Raw genomic sequence first — 21208 nt, 5'->3', positions numbered from 1 at the left:
TATCGAAATAGTTGGAAAGATGAGAAACATGAGTGGGAGGGGATCAATTGTTACATGTAATGTATTCTACATACATGTGCCCTTGTAAATAATGTATAAATGCGTCTCTGATGCATTCTGAGTCAACTCGATGTCTTCCATTTAGACATTTTCCTCCTTACATGACTCTTTTTATTAATAATCAGTCAAAAGGGCAAACAGTGGTGATGCGATACTACTTTCATTCATTTTCTTTATTTTTTGATGATTTTAAACATCTGAGTAGTTAGTAAAACTCTATTCTCATCTATAGATTATGCCACAATACAGTTTCAATTATCATAGTATTAATAAAATTTAGAATTAGTTGATTTAATAAGATTTAGAATTAACATAATCAATAAGTGAGTCAGCCACATAAGCAAGTTTGTCACTTTTTATTTCATCTCAGAACAACATTTTCATCATCAAAAATGTCAACCACACAAAGAAATAAAGCCTCTACTCAGGAAGGAAGACTTCTTTTAGTCATTCAAGCATTTAAAAATGATCAAATTTCAAGTGTATGAGCTGCAGCAAAGCTGTATGATGTTTCATGTTTCACTCTAAGTGATTGAGTATATGATCATACAGCATATGTTAACACTTTCTCAAAAAATCAGAAACTTAGTCTTACAGAGGAAGAATCTCTTGTTCAATGAATTCTGATCATAAAAGAACAAGATCAGTCTCTCCAGGTTGCAGCTGTATGAGAAATGATCAATCTTCTTCTTGTCAGCTGAGGATTCAACCTCTTATTCACAGTGAGTGAATGTTGAGTATAAAACTTTATCAAGTATTATGATAAGCTGAAATTCAAGTTCTCATGCGAGTACAATCATCAGTGAGCTTCATATGAGGATTCTGAGATTATTCATGAGTGATTTAGATTTGTATAAAATACTATTATAAAGTATAAGATTCTGAAAGTATAAGGGGTTGAACCCATAGATTTACTCTGACTAGCTGACTCAGCCTAGCCATCATTTGCACATGTGCACATGATTATGCTACGTGAGCTTGCTTAAGCTTGAGTTCTCATCTCATTCTTTTCTTCTCTTTCTCAAGCAATTTGTCCTTATTATATAGGAGGACTAGCCTCTAGTTTTTAGAGCTTAACTCTTTACATTATGAATTGCTTCACTCTTTTCATTGATAGACCACTGAGAGTCTTAATTCTGTATCACAAAGCTCAGCAAACATGCTGACATATGATAGATTATTGAAAGTCTTAAATTCTACATCACAAAGTTCAGTGATAGCATTGGTATATGAATAGACTGAGTTAGCAATCATGCTAACAAATGAATGAGCAACATTGAAAATGTCTAGCTGAATGAGATAAAGCAGCAGACTTGTACAACAAATACACAAATGAATCAACACAAAGCAATGAGTAGAGACATCCTCAGCAGCTTTGAACAACAATGAATGACCTTTTTTCAACAGCAGGAACAGGTCCAGCATGAGAACAGAGATTTAATAGCAGCTCAGCAAGCTGAAATAGCTAATATATGACAAGCTTTAAATACTCTGACATCAATTCTCTCTCAATCAAACTCAAAATCACTCATTGCAGTCAGAAGATCAAAGACCAATCTACTGAACTGCAAGAAGTATGATAATTCTAATCTGAAGCACTACCCTCAGTGAGAGCTAAAGCTTCAATCAAAACTTAAGATTGATGAGAAAGCTTTAGATAATAATGAAGAATGTGCTTAGTATATGTACTCAAGACTGAAAGAAATAGCAGCAACTTGAGTTTACCTCTGAGTTGAGAATAATAAGAACAAGATCAACTTCACAGTAGAGAGCTTACTGAAACAGACACACATGCTCTTTAGTAATTCTGCATGATAGGAAAAGACTATACAAAAGCTCAATAATCTACAACAGATTAGAAGAGCTCTCTTTGACTTTCTATCTGAATTTAATCAGCTATTGCTGAAAGCTGGTGATCACAGATGAGATGATCACATTAAAAAGAGGTATTTGAAATTCACTCTAAGCATGGAGCTGAGGAAAGGCATGATGAGTGTAAGAGAATCATCTCTCTACAAGAATTACTGCAAGAAGCTTAAATTAGTTAATCATCAACTCTCTGAGCTTAAGACTTTAAGACAGTGATCTAAACATTGCAAGAGCAGATCTTCTTTGAATCATACAACATCTAATTCACACTCTCTACTTTGTCATGCTCTCCTTGACTGATGAAACTGGTCTCAAGCTTTCACTGATGATCTGATGAATCTCTCTCCTGGTGCTGTGACCCCAAGCACCTGCTACATCAAATTGATAAATCAGACAGAGGTTAATCAATGAAGAGAGCAAGGCCTGTGTATGAGATGTGAAGCTGAAGGTCATATGATTAAGAGCTGCTTATTCAAATCTCTCAGACACTCTGCCACTCCCATGATAGTTAAGATGATTTCTGAGCTGGTACTGAACAATGATGATGTGGATATGAGTGAGGATTTGAGAAAAGAGTAGCTCCAATCAAAAGACACTGAAAGGAGCAAAATAAGGAGCTTATGAGAAAGCAATGGAGAAGATTTAAATTTCATATGATATTCAAACCCTTCACTGTTGATGCTTTAGTAGATAATGCCTTTTCAACTATAGCAATGATAGACAGTAAATGTAATGTCTATGATCTTATTTCTCAATTCTATGTTAATAAGCATAAGCTCCTGTGCATTGAAATTCCCCCTGTTAAAATGATCAGCTTTGAAAACTTTATGAGACTCTCTATGAGCATAGTGACTGGCATTCAAATTGATATAGATAGTTATGTAACTGAATGAGCCTTTCTCTACATGGTGAATGAATTATATAGTCATAATATGTATTTAGATGACCCCTGGCTGGCCCAGCAAAAGATAATCATGATTCCTCATCAAAGAATTGTGAGATTTGAAAAGAGTGATATAGAGATACAGTCTAGTTCAAATGCAAAAGCTGATGTGATTCCCATTTTTGCTGTAAGCTTCTCTAGACTTGTAAGCACTTGAGAGAAGTGAAATATCAAGATCTTCACTGTCAGTTTAACTGACATTCAAAAGACTCTAGAAGTAAAATCAAAGATTGACTCTAGAGAAAAATTGCCTGAACATTATCATGAGTTTTTGGACATATTTGATAAGAAAGCTGCTGACACTCTACCCCCACTTTGTGACCCAGGTAGAGATCATGGGATTGAACTGATTAAAAAGACTGATTGTAGTGTGGAACAACCCCCTTGAGGCCCATTATATAATATGTCTTGAGAGGAACTACTGGCTTTGTGAAAGACTCTTACAGATTATCTAGATAAGAGTTTTATTAAAGTGAGCAACTCTCCTGCAATCACCCTCATACTATTTGTGAAGAAGCCTGGAGGTGAGCTAAGATTCTGTGTAGACTATCAAGCTCTTAACAAAATCATCTAAAAGAATTGATATTCTCTATCATTAATCAGTGAGACTCTACAGTGAATTGGACAAGCTAAATGATTCACTAAGCTGGATATTATTGCAGCTTTTCACAAGATTCAAATCATGGAAAATGATGAGTGGATGACAGCCTTTAGAACTAAATACAGGCTATTTGAGTGGCTGATTACACCTATTGGTTTGGCCAATGCTCCAAGTACATTTCAAAAATATATCAACTGAGCATTATATGAATATTTGGACGACTTCTGCTCAGTCTATTTAGATGACATCTTGATATTTTCCTCAAAAAGCTTACAAGAGCATCATGAGTATGTACAAAAGATGCTTATGTGTCTACAGGAAGTAGGCCTGCAGGCAGACATCAGAAAGAGTGAGTTCAAGATGAACAACACAAAATATCTTGAATTCATCATTGAAGTGAGCAAGGGTATATGAATGAATTCAGAGAAGGTTAAAGCTGTTTTGAAATGAATGACACCTACTACTCTTAAAGATGTATGAAGATTTTTAGACTTTGTCAATTTCTATAGACAATTTATCAAGAATTTCTCAAAGATCATAATCTCACTGACAATTCTTACATACAAGAATGTTTCTTTTTTATGGATGAGCAAGGCTGAGAAAGCTTTTAAGTGTCTAAAATCAATGTTTATCTTCACTCCAATCCTGCTTCAATTCAACTCTGACTGTGAGACTATATTGAAAATGAACTTCTCAGATTATGTCTCAGGAGAAGTGCTACTACAATATGATGAGCAGAGCATTCTACACTCATATGTCTTCTTCTCTCATAAGCATTCACCTGCAGAATACAACTATGAGATTTATGATAAGAAGTTATTAGCAATAATTGAGTGTTTAAAGAAATAAGATGCTGAGCTACAAAGTGTAAAGGAATTCAAGATCTTCACAGATCATAAAAATCTAGAATACTTCATGACTACATGCAGACTAAATGAAAGACAGCTATGTTGAATGAATATTCTCTATTGATTCAACTTCAGAATTGATTACCAGCCAGGGAAGTTGAATGCTGGACCAGACATCTTATCACAAAGAGAGCAAAACATGTCACAAAGTGCTAATGATAAGAGAATCAAGCAGAGACAAGCTCAACTACTTAAGTTTAATGTGCTGGAATCTGGAATAGAACTAAGAGTGGCTGCTGCCAGTGTGAAATCTGAAATGTCTCTTCAAGCTCAGTGAAATAAGGCTCACAAAAATGACAAGATTCTGCAGTGTCTAAAGCAGACTCTTCATGAGAGAAGATTCAGATTTTCTTCTGAACTCAGCATTAAGGCCTCTGTCTTTGAGTGCTTTTTAAATGAGAATAAGGAGCTTCTCTTTCAAGGTTGTAAGTGAGTGTCAGACTTCAAACCTCTTCAAACTAGATTAGTGCACAAGGTTTATGACTCACCTCTTACTGGCCATCTCAGGTGAGAGCAAATGGCAGAAGTTCTAAGATGTGAGTTCTACTAGTCAGACTATACTGCTGATGTGAGAAGAATGACCAGGAACTATCATCTTTGCAGATCAAACACTGCATGAAGAGATCAATATTAGAGACTGCTTAAGTCTCTCCCCTTCTTATTCCTGAACACATGTGGCAGGAGCTTTCTATAGACTTTATTGTGAACTTATCAAGCTCTAAAGAATATATAAACATCATGATTATAATAGACAGACTGATCAAGATAGTTATATTAAAAGTAGTTAAGAAAACTGATATGAAGACAGTAGCTAGAGTGTTCCTTCACAACATCATCTTTTGACATGGCATCTCTAAAGCAGTAGTATCAGATTGAGGATCAGCTTTCATAAGCATATTTTGAACTCAAGTGTGTGAGAAATTAGATATTAAGAGATGACTTTTCACAGTCTATCAATCAAAGATTGACAAAGCTACAGAGCAAATAAATCAGACCCTGAAAACCTATCTATGCAAGTACATTAGCTTTTAACAGAATGACTGGCATGAATAGCTCTCTCTGGCAGAGCTGATCATCAATAATAAAGATGCTGTCTCAACAGGTATGAGCTCATTCTTTTTAATACATTTTTTTCATGTCTCATTCATTGATATAGCTGATGCACCTCATGTTGAAATGCCATATAATCTCATTGAGTTTGCAGATGATTATATGAGAAAAGTCTGTATAGTGTTGAAGTGAGCTCAAGTAAAAATGACAGATGCTCAGCAATCTCAAGAGAACTATATAAATAGATGAAGAGACTTAGCTTCAAGCTTTCAACCTGGAGATAAAGTCTGGTTAAGCTTAGAGAACATAAGAACTAATCACTTGTGCAAGAAGCTGAATGCAAAATACAATCAATATAATGTGCTAGAAAAGATAGAATCTCATGCTTATCAACTGAATATCTCATCTGACATTCATAATGTCTTTAATATAAAGTTTCTACATGTTATGGTGATGAATTTCCTGCCTAATCAGAGGCAAACCAACTGGCAGTCACTCACTATAGAAACCCTGGAAGGACCTGAGTTTGAGGTTGAGGAAATTTGAAGTGAATGAATCTACCAGAGAAAAAAGCAATACCTTGTTAAATGAGTAGGTTGGGCTGAGTCTACATGAAATGACATGAGTCTTCTATAAGAAGTGAAGGCTTGGACACTTGGAAGGTCTCTCAGCAGGCAAAATTAAATATAAAGAGAGCTTTAAATAGTTGTAAAGGCCTGTAATAAAGAGGGAAAAAAGAGATATTATAAAAGACTGAATTTCTAGATTCACTCTGACTGACTGACTCAGCCTAGTCATTGTTTGCATGTATGCACATGATCATGCTATGTGAGCTTGCTTAAGCTTATGTTCTCATCTCATTCTTTTCTTCCCTTTCTCAAGCAATTCGTCCTTGTTATATAATAGAGCTAGTCTTTAGTTCTTAGAGTTTAATCCTCTACAATGTCTAATACTTCAACTCATAGTTCTGACTTGCTTTATCTGAGTCAATAATCTTAACATGAATTCAGTTATAGAATTCATTTCAAGTAATTGATATCTTCAGTTTGATGTAGTATTGTTATCATTTCTCTTGCAGTTTAGCATTAAAATGTGTTGCTGTTTCAAGAATCTTGCATTCATCATCATTCTCAAAGTAATATCCTTGATAGGCATAAAGACAAGGCTTGAAGAGATAAAGTCTTCTAATTCTTTGAGACTTTTTGTCTTAAACTCATTTGAGAGTTTTTGAATTAATGCAGAATGAGACTTGAAAGAAGTGGAATTGACACTAATAGTGTGATCTGTTGACTCTGCTCTGTGCTGCTTGCTTTTAGAGATTTGAAGTTCTGCACTAAGTATGTTGACTTGTTATTGTAGTTTAAGGATGTTTTTATATATCTTTTGCTGTTTTTGCTCTTGTTGAACTATCTGAATCTCTTCATCAACTGATGTAAGAGGTACTTCAGTGTTTTTTTCTGAAGTAAGACCTGATGATTATTCATAGAGGGTTTCTTCTACATGCATTTCTTCATTGAATGTTGCGTGTGTGGTGTCAGCTCATAGATTATATTTTGATCTCATTGTTTATAGACTTAACAGACAACCTCTCATAGAGTAGTTAGAAACTATAAGGACATTAAGATGAATAAACTAAGTTTCAAAAGAAAGTATAAAAAGCTCTATAAGTAAAATTGTAAGAAGAGAGGTATATAGATGCTGCAAGCACTATAAAGAGAAGAGAATAGCAATGAATGAAATATATATATAGAATTGAATAGTAGCTAATCACTGAATCTTTTAAAAAAACTTTGAGAATTCAGAGTATTTATATATATAAATGAGTAGCAATAAATTTTATTTTTAATCTTTCATAAAATGAGAAATTAGCAATGCAGTGATATGAATCTTCATGAAATGCTAATTCTATTCTTCAGAAAGTGCTGATCTGTACTGATTCTGAATGCTGAATTTTAAGATGATATTAATTCTTTAGAAGATGTTAATTCTAAAGTGCTTTGATAAGCAATATGAAGATAAATGCTTTAGTAAGTGAGTATAAAAACCTAGAAGATTTGATTCTAAAGTGCTTTGATCAGCAGTATGGTAAGCAGTGTGAGAATAAGAAACTAGTATAAAGAGTCTTGACATCACATTTATAGTATATATATATAATTAATAATATTAAATTTAAATATTTTATTTATTTATTATATTATTATTATTATTATTTTATATTATATATTTATTTAAGTATTATTTAAATTAAAAAAAATTATAATATTTTATATATTAATTTATATTATAAATTAAATTTTAATTTAATTATATAAATACTATAATTTTTAATGATATATATTTAAAATAAATAATAATAATAATAATAATAATAATAATAATAATAAATATAAAATAAAATATTAAATTATTTTTTAAATATTAATATAATTTTTATTAATATTATTTAATTTAATATTTAAATAATAGTAATTACTTTAATTTTAATTATATAATTATTTAAAATTATTTTTTATATTAATTAAAAATTTAAATTAATAATTTTTATAACTTAATATATATATATATTAAATTTTACTGAAGTACACTAAGAATTCTTTTAGCTATTTATAAAAAAGCATAATTATTAAAGTCATATTTTTATATAAATTTCTTATATATATAATCCGTAAGAATAGATGCATATCTCGTATTTGTATTACCCGTATCGGTGTGGCTGTCTCACCAAATCTTGGTCAGCATCGCGTATCATCTGTGACGTAAGTTAACCGCCCTTCAACATCGGACCGTCGCTACTTTTGTTCTGCTGAAATTCAACAGTCGACAGCATCATACATTGCTATACCACATACTATAGACTGCAACACACGCGCCATGCTGCCTCTATATGTATTCTGTCTCTGATCTCATACAGTTATCTCCTTCCACAGCACTCACTCAACTTTGTGCCCCCTACCTTTCTCCCGTTCCTTCGTCCAATCCCTCTCATAGAGCTTGTGAGACTCGCTAGCCTAACTTTTCTCCTACGCAACGAAATATTGCCTGATACCCTGTTAAAGCAAAGGGTCAATTCTGGGATGGTGGACAAATCCGTTCCCCAGCCGGGGCCCGCTCGACTGAGGAGCAATGCTGGGCCGGATGAGTGGCTGGAAGCTGCCAAAGACTGCAAATATCTGTCAGAACACCACATGAAGCAGCTCTGCGAGATTGTAAAGGAGTATATGATGGAAGGTTTTTGATACCTCTCCTGTTTATTCTCTCTCTCTATTTTTTATTTTTATTTTTATATTTTTTTATATTTTTTTTATATGCAATTTTCCTTCTGTCTAGGAAGAGCTCACATATGAAAATGATACTAAATTACCCCCTGTTTATAGAGTCGAATATCCAGCCTGTTTCTGCTCCAGTCACAATATGCGGTGACATCCACGGCCAATTTTACGACCTCCTTGAGCTGTTCCGAGTTGCAGGCGGCATGCCGAATGATAGCAATGTCGAATCCCCTAGAGCCCCACCCACAATTATCACCTCAGACGACCTTGAGCCGCCATCCACGATCACAAATCCGAAATTAAGAAAAAAAATAAGGCAAAATTTTGACGGACCAAACACCGGCGACGCAGATGAGGGGGGAGCCCCAACACCTGGCCCAGAAGAGAAGTCCGAAGATACGTCACATGTGGGCGGTTTACCGAGTGGGAATTTTATATTCTTAGGGGACTATGTAGATAGGGGATATTTTAGTCTGGAGACATTGACTTTATTACTTTGTTTGAAGGCCAAGTTAGTGTGTTTCTGCATTCCATATCTCTCCTTCCCTCCTCAAACTGACACCGCACGTTTCACCTGATCAGATACCCAGACAGAATTACGCTTGTTCGGGGCAACCATGAATCCCGACAGATCACGCAGGTGTATGGGTTTTACGAGGAGTGTTTTCAGAAATACGGCAACGCCTCTGTATGGAAAGCGTGCTGTCAGGTGTTTGATTTTATGACACTCGGGGCGATAGTGGATGGGAAGGTGCTCTGCGTACATGGCGGTTTAAGTCCGGAGATTCGAACTCTAGACCAGGTGCGAGTTGTTGCTAGAGCCCAAGAGATCCCGCATGAGGGCGCGTTCTGCGACTTGGTTTGGTCGGACCCAGACGACGTGGAGACATGGGCGGTAAGCCCTCGGGGGGCCGGTATGTTTTCGATTTGATCCCCATCAATTTAAAGTTTATGTTGGGTCAACGTTAACGCCGACGTACATAGGCTGGCTATTTGGTGACAAAGTTGCTGAAGAATTCTGCCAAGTGAATGATCTAACTCTGATAGCGCGGGCGCACCAACTCGTGAACGAAGGATACAAGTATCACTTCCAGAAACAGAACGTGGTAACGGTGTGGAGCGCGCCTAACTACTGCTATCGGTGCGGTAACATGGCGTCAGTATGTGAGATAGGGGAAGACATCAAGGTAACATTCAAACTGTTTTCGGAGGTGCCGGATGATCTGAGACATGTGCCCAATATGAAGCCGGGGAAGAGCGAGTATTTTTTGTAGGATTTATTCCTTCATTTTGGTTGTATTTACTCTTCTTTCCTTCCCTTTGCTAGGTGACGAAGTAACGCCTTTGCCATTTCATCTCACATCCTTCAAACCCATCTCTATTTCTTCCCTGTACATCATACAAAGCCGTTTCATTGGCATTGTGCTTCTGTTTGGGCATGACAATGTCATCCACATTTCATGCAGCTCAGCGTTTTAGAGAGAGATTCTGTATATGACATGTTCTGCCTGCACTCCAGGTGATGTTGCATGTCTTTAGTAGAATCAATACTTGAACACATCTGACACCATGTCTTGTATTTAGGAGTTACATATACAGAAAGGACATGGCTCATTTTCCCTATTAACATTTTCAGTTTCTATTGACATTCATGGATGGTTTCCCTCTTTCTGCATTTATATTTCTCTCAAGTCTCATCCTGTTAGATTCAACAGAGCAACTAAATATTCCTTTCCTTAACCAATCGTACCTATATTTGCTATTTCATTCTCTCATATCCGTCGAGGTGACTCATAGAGAATGAAGTGTTCCTGGCCGCTGTATTTTAGGCACGAAATCCAGCCGCATGCTAATTCTAATCTCAGGCATTGCTTTCACGGCTGGGCAGGGAAATATCCTTCATAACAAGTTAATAGATTTAACTATTCAACTAGCTGTATGGAGTGGTTAACCACTTGGCTTGTCTATTTTCTCTGCTTGAGCGACACCACGACCTTGCGAGATACCATTCTCGAGTTCATTAAAGACGAACACAGGAATTCAAACCAAGTCGTGCAATTTTCAATTCTGTTCGATGCTGCTAAATACCTAGACTGGGTCGACTACTTGTAACAGATTGGATCAGGTCTCATGCGTCCACCATGCATCTCCCATCCATCGACGATCCATCCATTTTTCCTCGAAAAGATGATGCTGATGTGTTTTTCAGGACGAAGGGGAAAAACAAATAAAAAATAGAAGTAAAGAGCGGAGAGAGGCAAGATGTCAAACATTCATGAGATTAATAAAGTAGATATAATAGATAGGCCAGAAGTCGGTTAAGACGTTGAGACAACCTCTGACCAAATAATACAAGATAAACGATCCCGTACAGACTAGAGACGTGAAGGAATCTGAGCAGCGCTAATCAAGCTTAACCAAATAGAGCGTCACCTAGACGAATGCGGACGGCCTTGATCTGAGTATAGTTGTCGAGGGCATATTCTAAACACATCACCCTCATCGTCAGTATTTGTCCGACATTAGAGAACAGGACCGGGGGGGGGGGGGGGGGGAACAGAAAAGGTAAAACAAGAACAGGCAGCTTACCTCCCAATTCCCGCCCGAGACCGCTCTCCTTGAAGCCACCGAAGGGAGTTTGGTAGGAGATCATGTTGTAATTGTTGACCCAGACGGTTCTGACGCGGTTAGCTGTGTTCCTGAAAAGTTAAATAAGGGGAAGATGGGGGTTTGTGATTAAATCATTTTTACTTACCCTGCCTTGAGCTCGTTGGAAACGCGGATGGCAGTGTTTAAGTCCGTGGTATGAACAGCAGCAGCAAGGCCTAGACCGGTTAGTAAGCCAGAAAAGAAAAAAGAAAAAAAAGAAAAAAAGGAGTCGTTCGCTCCACCCCACCCTTCCCACACAATGCACGATGGACGGATGAGTTCACTAACCGTAAGAGGTGTTATTGGCAATAGAGATAGCTTCATCCTCACTCTTGAACTTCTGCACGCAGCAGACGGGCCCGAAGATCTCTTCCTTGACGATCTTCATGTCCTCGGTGACGTTGCTGAAGATGGTTGGCTGGATATAATAACCCTGATTGCCCAGACGCTCACCACCAATCTCGACCTTGGCGCCAGCCGCCTTACCTTCCCGTATGTAGCCCATGATGCGGTCGAACTGGAGCTGAGAGACCTGGGGGCCCTGGAAGGTATCCTGGTGGAAAGGGTCGCCAACCTTGTTCTGCAGGGCACGGGCCTTGAAGCGTTCCAGGAAGGTGTCATAGATTCCCTCCTCGACCAGGATACGGCTACCGGCACAGCAGCACTGGCCGTGGTTAAAGTAAATACCAAAGTTGACCCAGGAGATGGCGTTGTCGATGTCAGCGTCGTTGAAGACGATGTTGGGACTCTTTCCACCCAGTTCAAGGGTAACTTTCTTCAGGTTGCTCTTGGCAGCAGCCTGCAGAATTTGGCGGCCGACAAGGGTGGAGCCGGTGAAGGCGACCTTGTCGATGTCCATGTGGGAGGAGATGGCGGCACCGGCGACACGGCCAAAGCCGGAGATGATGTTGATGACACCTGGCGGGAAGCCAGCCTCGACGACCAGTTTCGCAGCATAGAGGGCGGAGAGTGGGGTCTGCTCTGCGGACTTGAGGACGACGGTGTTGCCGGTGGCGACGACGGGGCCGATCTTCCAGGACCACATGAGCAAGGGGAAATTCCAGGGGATGATCTGGCCACAGACACCGATGGGCTCGTGGCGGGTGTAATTGAAGGAATCAGAGTCTGTGTCGATGACTTTGCCGTGGATCTTGTCGGCCCAGCCACCGTAGTATCTGATGCAGCCAGCCGCATTCGCAACGTCGATCCTGGCGATGGAGTAGGCCTTGCCGTTGTCGAGGGCCTCGATGGCCGCGAGGGTGTCGACGTGCTGCTCCATGAGGTCTGCCAGTTTGAGTAGCATACGGCCACGGTCAGTCGGAGTGACATGTTTCCAGGGGCCATGGAAGGCAGCCCGGGCCGCAGCGACGGCGATATCGACATCCTTTTCGGTGGCCTCGTAAACAGCAGCAATGGGCTTCTCGTTGTGGGGGTTTATGGATTCGAAGGTGCGGCCTTCTACACCCTTGACGAACTCATTGTTGATGAAGCTGGAAGAGGGGTAGCATAATATTAGGAAATGAGAAGATAAATGATATATAAAGAGGATATAACTTACAGGCCGAGAGGCTGCTCATAGGTGACGGTCGGAGTGATGATTTGCTGGAAGAGAGCCATTGTGTTTGTGTATGTGACATGTATTGACGGCTGGGGAGAAGTAATAGTTTACCTGCAGGAAGATAAGAGGGGAAGATGAAGCAGAGAACGGGAGAACTAGAGAGAAGAGACAGTAAGAAGATAGAAGAGAAGAGGTAAGAAGAGAGAAGAGAAGAAGAGAAGAAGAGAAGAAGAGAAGAAGAGAAAGGGTGAAGAAGCTTGGGGAAGAGAACCCAAGGAACAAGGAACATTAACAAGGAAAAGAGGGAAAAGAGAAAACAGAAGGGGGGAGTGGGGTAAGGAGGAGAGGTACCGGCTAGGTCATTGGTACCTCCCGACCCCGCCAAGCCAGTATGGGTCATGCAGGTAGCGGGTACTGGAGCTCTGCTCGGGGGGAGGATGGGGGCGGGGCCAAGGGGCCGAGGCGGGGAGCCGGGGGCGGGGTTGGTTTGGAAGAAGCTTTACCCGGGGGTAACCCTTAGCCTTACAGCCAGCCAATCCGCAGCAAGTAACCACCAGCTTCACTTAACGAGTTTCTACCTTAATTGTGTGGTTAGAGGAAAAAGCCTTTTTGCAAGCGGGGAATCAAGCTCAAGGGCTCTGGCAAAACTCTTTTTTCCTTGTTTTTTCCCACCCCCCTTCCCTTGCCTTTCCTTTCCTTTCATTTTCTTCCATTTCTTATGTCCCCTTTACCCCGCATCTGGCCGCTTCACGGGAATGTCTGGCGGTCTAGCGGATGAACTGAGTTAACCCGCACATACGGGTCGGTTAGGGATAAAGTAAGTCGAAGGAGCAACTATTAACCAGGGAGAATACCCCATATCAACGAGTTATATACATTATTTGGATTTTTTGCAGCCGACTGCTAAATACTTGCCGGGTACTTCGGAGAGGTCTATCAAATCCATACATGTGACAGAACAAAAATAAAAATAAAGACATGCACAGGAAAAGAATTAAACACAAATGCAGTGCAGAGTATATGATAATATAATCCCGTATCGAAGGGGAATCGTCAATAATCTCTAGCTGTGATGGTCCAAGTGGGAGACCCGCTGCATCCGCCGCGTGTCTGTGGCTCTGGGGCCATCTCATCCCCGAAACAGCGAGAGGTGCCTGGTTCGAATCCCCGGGTCGCGGCAGACTCTCGGCCAATGGAGCCGAGCCACACTCGGCTGTGTCGGCCGGGGGAGTCTCCTCCCCACACTCGTGCGAGTAATCCACGATCTGCTGTGGCGCGCTAAGCCCTGGCCCGGACCCTCGAGGGAAGCGATTCTGCAGAGAACAGGCCCCCCGGAGATGGCGGCGCCAGACTACACCCTCGCTGCACAGTGCCCAAGGCGGACTGGCAGGTCGACTTTTTTATTTTAATCTCATCCATCATCACTGTTTATTGTTACATCTTTTGGATCTTTTGGTTTTTAATGTTTTTCTCGGTTTCATTTCTCTAGGTAACAAATAGTAGTCGACTTGTCACATGCTGTCGAGTGTAGAACGATACTTCCATGTATGTTTACTATATAATACTATAGTAATTCCCTGTCTCCTTCACTCAGTTGATTAAGCTTCTTCCCCACCCGATATCAATCTAGATAACAACAACAACTACTACTACTACTACTCCTCTGAACTCAGTAAAATGGTCGCCTTCTTTGATTCCATCTCCGAAGATCTTAAACTCTGGCTCCTCTCCCAGCCCGTCTTCTTCGTCGCATCTGCCCCCTCCATCGCTGCCCACATCAATCTCTCCCCAAAGGGTCTCCCATCGGCCTCTCTCGCCGTCCTCTCCCCAAACCATGTAGCCTATCTCGATGCCAATGGCTCGGGCAACGAGTCAATCAGCCACATCCGTGAAAATGGCCGCATGACCATCATGTTCTGCTCCTTCGATTCCGCCCCCCGCATCCTCCGTCTCTTCTGCTCAGGCACCGTAATCGAATGGGATCACCCCAAATTCCACCCAATGCTAGACCGCATGAAACCCCACGTCACGCACTACAACACGGACAATTTCCCCGGAACAAGGGCAATCATCGACCTGCACGTCTTCCAGGTCCAAACCTCCTGCGGCTATGGCGTTCCCCGTCTCGCCCTCTCCACCGACCCTGACTCAAATACCCCCAAACCATGTCTCCGCGACAGAGACACCATGGCCCGCTGGACCGCTAACAAGATCGCTTCCAACAAGCTGCACGCCTGGCAGGCTGACATGAACGCAGACAGCATCGATGGCTTACCCGGTCTGAAAGTCGCCATGCGTGATCGGGCCAACGGGAATTCGATCCAGATGTTGCTCGTCGATCTGCGTATCTGGCTCTGTAGATATCGGAGAGCCACCGAGTTGGTGGCTGTCATGTTGTTTTCCGTTATAACTACCGCTGTTTTGTTGAAGGGTTTATCGCTGTAGGTATTTTGATGTTGTAGTTAGGTGACGGTGACGATTGTAGTTATCTGCAATCAACGAATGAACATATGCAAGCGTCCTACATACATAGATACATACACCTTGGTTACACTTATCCCAATATCCTCCAACACGGATATACTTATGTCTCACTGACATCATTGACACCCCTCTCATACGTAATGACCTGGTGGGGTACATAAATAGTATCCTTAGTCCGCCCATCGGGCAGAAGTAGCAGGACACATCCTCGTGGTCATTCTTATTATTTTCCTCTACCCCTCCCCTTACCTCCTCCAACCATGCCGAGGACCGAGATGCTCTCTCGGCATTATTCAAGTAACGTAGTTAAACTATAAACTAATATTAATTTAACTTAACATAGTCCAACCAAAAGCATAACGTTGTAGAGCCTACAATGTTCAGCCAACCAGCGCCTTATAATGGAAACTTTCTCAGCACAATTCAATCTGACATCTAAATGTATTTTAAATCTATATGGAATTGACCCATCTATCATCACCTAACAATTTAGCATACAGACGTTCCATACATGTAAACCGTTCCTTCATCAACTGCCAGACCCCGACATGTCTTCCAGAACCCGTCCCATTCGCATAGCCGGTACGTCCTCTTAAATCCATACCTGTTCAAATAAAAACACACATATCTATCCCCCCTTACACCCTTAATTCCCAACTAACCCTCCAGGCGCCTCCGGCTCGGCTTCCGACCGCCGTCATGCAATGGCAACCTTCGCCCGGAACCACCCACAGGACCCCATCGATGTCATCATCTCCGACTACATGAGCGAATACAACATGGCCACTGCAGCAGGAAAACGTGTGGATAGTGGTGGTGATAGCAAAATACCCGCATACGATCCGTCGTTTCTAGGGGCCCTGGAGCCAGCACTGGAAGATCTAGCCCGGTACGGCATTAAAGTCGCTGTCAATGCCGGTGTGGCGGATACACCAGCGCTGTATGAAGTTGTCGAAGGGATGGTTAGGAAGAAGGGGTTGGCGTTGAAGGTTATTCCCCCCCCCTTTTTTTTTTTTTTTTTTTTTACCCTTTCCTACCTACCTCTCTGATTTATACGTGGTTGACTTTAGAAATAAAATAGGTAGCGTGGATATCCGGCGACGAAGTTCTCCCCACCATCCGAAAATCACTTGCATCTGGCTCCTCCCCTTTTAAAAGTATATACACCGGCGAGTTGCTCGCGGATTGGTCCTTTGAACCAATATACGCACAGGCATACCTGGGTGGCCTGGGCATCGCTGCAGCTTTTGCCAACGGTGCAGACATTGTCATTTGCGGCCGCGTATCTGACGCTTCACCGGTTATTGGCGCGGCATACTGGTGGCATGACTGGGGGCGGAATGAGTTGGATAAATTGGCCAATGCATTTGTAGCTGGCCATCTGATCGAGTGTAGTAACTATGTCTGCGGTGGAAATTTTACAGGGTTCAAGTCGCTTGAGAATGCTGCTGGAGATGGCTGGTCTAACATCGGTTATCCAATCGCGGAAATCTCAGCTGGTGGGGAAGTCGTTATAACGAAACAATCCGATTCTAGTGGGGGAGCCGTGACCGTTGATACCTGCTCGTCACAGCTGCTATATGAGATCCAGGGGCCTTGGTATTTCAACTCAGACGTCACCGCAATTCTGGATGGCGTTTACTTCGAACAGCTGGGAACGAACCGTGTCGCGTTGCACGGTGTCAAATCTGCGCTGCCACCACCAACAACAAAGGTAGGCCTAACAGCGCGGTGTGGGTATCAGGCCCAAGTATCCTATTTCATGGTCGGTCTCGACATCCCCGCAAAAGCGCGCATGCTGGAAGCACAGATCCGCCATCTTCTCGCGCCGCACTCGAAGAACTTCGCCGTGCTCGATTTCACCGTCCTAGGTAGAGCACCGGATGATCCGAAAGACCAGAACAGCGCGACAGCGATTATGCGCATACTCGCCCAGGCGCGGGAGGAAGATCACTTGGCCCCGCCCAGGTTCCTAAAGCTTCTCTTAGACAATATCATGCAGGGTTACCCGGGCGCCACCTTCGATCTGGACGTGCGTCAGGGCTTCCCAAAACCCGTGTTTGAATACTATGTCACGCTTATCCCGCAAACGGACGTGCAGCATCAAGCACACCTCCCCTGGCTCAATCAAACCATCGACATTGCGGCCCCGCCAGAATCAAAGGTCTGGCCCTGCCCGCAACCCTCGCAACCCATAACAGCCAACCCAGCCAATCTTTCAACGGATTTTGGACCGACCACACATGGTCCACTGGGCTGGATTGCGCACGCTCGCTCTGGTGACAAGGGTTCCGACGCGAACTGCGGCTTCTGGGTGCGGCACCAAGATGAGTATGAGTGGCTACGGACGCTGCTGTCGACAGAGAAAGCTAAGGAACTGCTGGGAGGGGAGTGGCGGGAGGACCGGATGATGAGCATTGAGCGTCTCGAGCTGCCTGCGATGCGCGGGGTTCATTTCTTGTTCCGCAACTTGTTGGATCGTGGGGTTGGGGTGACGAGGACGGTGGACTTTTTGGGAAAGAATGTTGCGGAGTATTTGCGGGCGAGGTGGGTGGATATTCCTGTGAAGTTTTTGGCGAGGGGAAAGTTGTGAGGGTGATAGGTTTGATTGTCTAATTAGATATTGTGTTGATATTTTCATGTGGCTATGTGTAGAATGAGAATCTCATATGTCATGTCATGACATTTTGCATCGGGTACAGATTTGACATCGTACACTCGAAATATTCCACTCATACAAATGTAGGGTGTGGCATGGTTATCTCCTTTTCGAGCTGCGTGAACTTCTAACAGGTGGCACAGGATCAAACGCGTCGTCATCATCATCTTCAATATCGTCACTTAGCACACGGGCACTTCGCGTGGTGCGGCTGGCCGCCGCACGATTCGGCCTTTTGCCAACCAAAAAACTTGTGCCTGTGGCTGCGCCTGAATCGCCTAGCGTCTGGCTCTGGCTTGCCTGTGAGCGCGCAAAAAAGAGTGTCGATTGGGACTTCTTTGACCCTGTAGCTGCGGAGATGCGAGGGTGAGCTTTTATAGTTGTTGTTTTAGTGGTGGCGGTGGAAGTTGAAGGGGTTTGTCTTCGCATCCGCTTGGACACTGAGCTTGCTGGCTTGGGCTGCTGCACACTCGTTTGTCTGACAAATAGGGAGTCAGAATCACCCTCGTCATCTTCATTGATGTCGTCTAGCGTAATTGGATCTTCTTGCTGCTCCTCGTCATCGTCATCGTCATCGTCATCGCCATCATCCGACAACGCTGTTTGACGGCGACGGCTGCGGGTGCTTATGCTGGTACTGGCAGTGGGGGTGGTTGCTTTTCGTGGATTTGTAGCTCGTGCAGGAGGAAACTTTGCCGTGCTGCCTCCTCGACCTCTGCTTCTGCCCGTTGCGGACGCCCCTCTCCGGGGAGGAGCGCCCTGTTGCTGATTGTCCTCGGCTTCGTTTTCTGAATGAATGAATGCACCAGGCTGGTCTTCCCAAGGTCCGTCAAACTCGCTGTCCCAACCATCAGGTTTCGGTTTGAACCTTCTTGCTCCTCGAGTGCGTCTTTGGCTACCTTTTGCGAACATTTCTTCTAGCTGAGCTCGGTATTTATCCATGGCAACTTGAATCTTACTTTGCCCCTCTCCGTAGCCATAATCTATGTCATCTTCATCCTGCTCTTGGTCGAGGGCTAATAAGTGCTTGATTTGGCTCTCCAGTGACTCATTCACAAACATTTCCATCGCGTGTTTGTCGTCTTTGTCAACGAACTGGGATACAGCATCCCCAAACGAATTTTGGGGGAGAATAGTCAGGGACTGTGCCATTAAGAACTCGCGAACCAGCTTTTCTACCTTGACTGAATCAAGTGAAGAGAGATGCGAAATGACCGCCTCGTCTGGAGCGTCTGTCTCGCCGCGCCGGAGTGCTGTGACAGTCTTCTTCTTACGATAAAACTGGACAACATCATTGACATTAGCAACTTTGCCAACGAATCGATTCGAAAACCGTTGAGGATTTTCGCAGTCAAAGCTGCCCCCATCAGGTGACGAAACTTCCACTCTCAACCGAACGAGAGGTAAGGGGATCTCAAGTTCTTCATTATCGGGGTCATCTTGTGCCTCGAGCCACCCTTTTTTTGCCTCTTCGATCAGCTCTTCGACGATACCCATCAGGAAACGTGTCAGTTCCGTCCGGTTGTTTTCCTTCCTCGCGAATCTTCGTGCCTCGTTTTCTTCATGGAGGACGATCTCCCTCGTGACGAAAGGGCGGACTGTTTTAAGCCGAATTGGTTCAGTTTTGAATTCACGACCTGTAATACTGAGGATAGCCACTTGTTTAGGTACTGCTTCCCCAGGAACAAGCGACGTAGCAACCGAGGAACCTGGCTGCATAACATGGAAATTTGTTTCAGGATTCAAACGAGGTTCGATGAGACATTCATGTTCATGGCCCCAAATAACAAAGTCAAGGAAATCTGGCAAGAAGTTTTCAGGCAGATATCCTGTTTCTGTATGTGCGTGATGATTTTGGTGTACGCACATTAGATTGAACCAGTCAGACTTCTGGAGCGAAGGCTGGAAGAACTTCACTTTCCCGTCTCGGAAAGTTCTAAAAAGCCGTTCATCTCTTACGTTGCTCATGCCGTACAGTGCCAACTTTGTTCGACCTTTTTGGAGGAGGATGGGCTTCACTTGGATATTGTCTGATTCTGGAGTACGACCGTAGAAGTTAACAAGACCAGAAACCTGTAGGATATCAAGGGCGGCCAGATGACCCTCGCCAGATGGGTCATCGTGATTCCCGTGGATAGAAAACACGGGGATAGCAACATTGATATCCATATCCTCATAGTTGACGTGATTAAAAGCGCCCTGGAAATTTTCGCTTGCATCGCTTAGCATCTCCAGTTCGCAAGGCTTGTCGCCATAACAGTTCATCCGTAGCGATCGCATGACCTGATACATGGATTTTCGAGATGGTTTGTTCTCATGAAAAAGATCACCGGCTAGGAGCACCATATCAATGTCACGCTCTTTGGCCAAACACATAACTTCATGGAAGCTCTTCCAGCTATCGTCCCCACGAACAGGGTCGCGCTCATTGTATCCGACATGGTTATCTGTTGAGACTAGGATACGGATTGTATCCGCAGCTAATTTTGCATTTTTGTATCTTTGTCAGCTGCACAGTCGTGCGACGTAGACGTAAATGCTGGGGTGGTAAGGAATTTCGATATTAAATGAATGTCTTACCAGTGAAAGCAGGCATTGTTAGATTGGAAAAAAGTTAAGGGAAAGGGGAGAGTTTTGGATATTTGCTACTATAAACAAGTATGTGACCCATTAATATATATAATGCCCATCCACCAGGTATTATTGTATGTATGTGCGGGTCTAGAGGTTCTTTGGAGGCAACCTAGTCCTGTCTCGCTCGCTGCCTGGAACAACTGGGGGCTTCTGCTAGATTCAACTTAATGGGCCATCCATGACGAGGATGGGCTAAATCTGCAAATAATGGCAATATCGGCACCCAAGCAGCAAATCAGAGACACACTAGAAGCAGTCTGACATGTTTTCTTTATATATTAACTAACATATCTTGCCGACTGGTATCCTGGTGTCGTTTCTTCTCTACATGCGTTGAGGTTCACGTCAACAACGGAAACGTGTGGTCACGTGTAACTTCCATGTTGGCCGCACTGCTTACTCATCAACCAAGTTGTAACTAACTTGGGAACTTCTTTTTCATCTCTTTCTCCTCTTCAACAACCATATACACACATATATCCCAGAATACGCACGATTCAAGCACACGCACGCCCAAGGCATAC

At 42.7% G+C, this 21208-nt stretch overlaps 5 protein-coding genes across 5 annotated transcripts; 3 read left to right on the top strand and 2 right to left on the bottom strand.

The window, feature by feature from the left end:
- Window positions 1-8505: 8505 nt before the first annotated feature.
- Window positions 8506-9974, top strand: PAAG_05250 (serine/threonine-protein phosphatase ppe1; the record flags this gene model as incomplete). The annotated part of the gene is made up of 4 exons (XM_002793068.2): window positions 8506-8659; window positions 8806-9211; window positions 9283-9614; window positions 9685-9974. 4 exons carry the CDS (start codon window positions 8506-8508, stop codon window positions 9972-9974), a joined length of 1182 nt encoding a protein of 393 aa, XP_002793114.1.
- A 1139-nt stretch (window positions 9975-11113) lies between these two features.
- On the bottom strand, window positions 11114-12966 carry PAAG_05249 (aldehyde dehydrogenase; the record flags this gene model as incomplete). The annotated part of the gene is made up of 5 exons (XM_002793067.2): window positions 11114-11184; window positions 11290-11378; window positions 11456-11525; window positions 11638-12839; window positions 12908-12966. 5 exons carry the CDS (start codon window positions 12964-12966, stop codon window positions 11114-11116), a joined length of 1491 nt encoding a protein of 496 aa, XP_002793113.2.
- Window positions 12967-14584: 1618 nt separating this feature from the next.
- PAAG_12008 (hypothetical protein) lies at window positions 14585-15352 on the top strand (the record flags this gene model as incomplete). Its single annotated transcript, XM_015847558.1, has 1 exon — window positions 14585-15352. One exon carries the CDS (start codon window positions 14585-14587, stop codon window positions 15350-15352), a length of 768 nt encoding a protein of 255 aa, XP_015702861.1.
- A 587-nt stretch (window positions 15353-15939) lies between these two features.
- PAAG_12007 (hypothetical protein) lies at window positions 15940-17984 on the top strand (the record flags this gene model as incomplete). The annotated part of the gene is made up of 3 exons (XM_002793066.2): window positions 15940-15973; window positions 16061-16380; window positions 16473-17984. The coding sequence occupies 3 exons, from the start codon at window positions 15940-15942 to the stop codon at window positions 17982-17984; spliced, it is 1866 nt and encodes a 621-aa protein (XP_002793112.2).
- Window positions 17985-18149: 165 nt separating this feature from the next.
- Window positions 18150-20646, bottom strand: PAAG_05247 (double-strand break repair protein mus-23; the record flags this gene model as incomplete). The annotated part of the gene is made up of 2 exons (XM_002793065.1): window positions 18150-20530; window positions 20631-20646. The coding sequence occupies 2 exons, from the start codon at window positions 20644-20646 to the stop codon at window positions 18150-18152; spliced, it is 2397 nt and encodes a 798-aa protein (XP_002793111.1).
- Between the last annotated feature and the right edge of the window lie 562 nt (window positions 20647-21208).

The sequence above is a fragment of the Paracoccidioides lutzii genome (assembly GCF_000150705.2).
Source record: "Paracoccidioides lutzii Pb01 unplaced genomic scaffold supercont2.13, whole genome shotgun sequence".
In the NCBI taxonomy this organism is placed as follows: Eukaryota; Fungi; Ascomycota; class Eurotiomycetes; order Onygenales; family Ajellomycetaceae; genus Paracoccidioides; species Paracoccidioides lutzii.
This window is presented reverse-complemented; position numbering and strand designations above follow the sequence as displayed.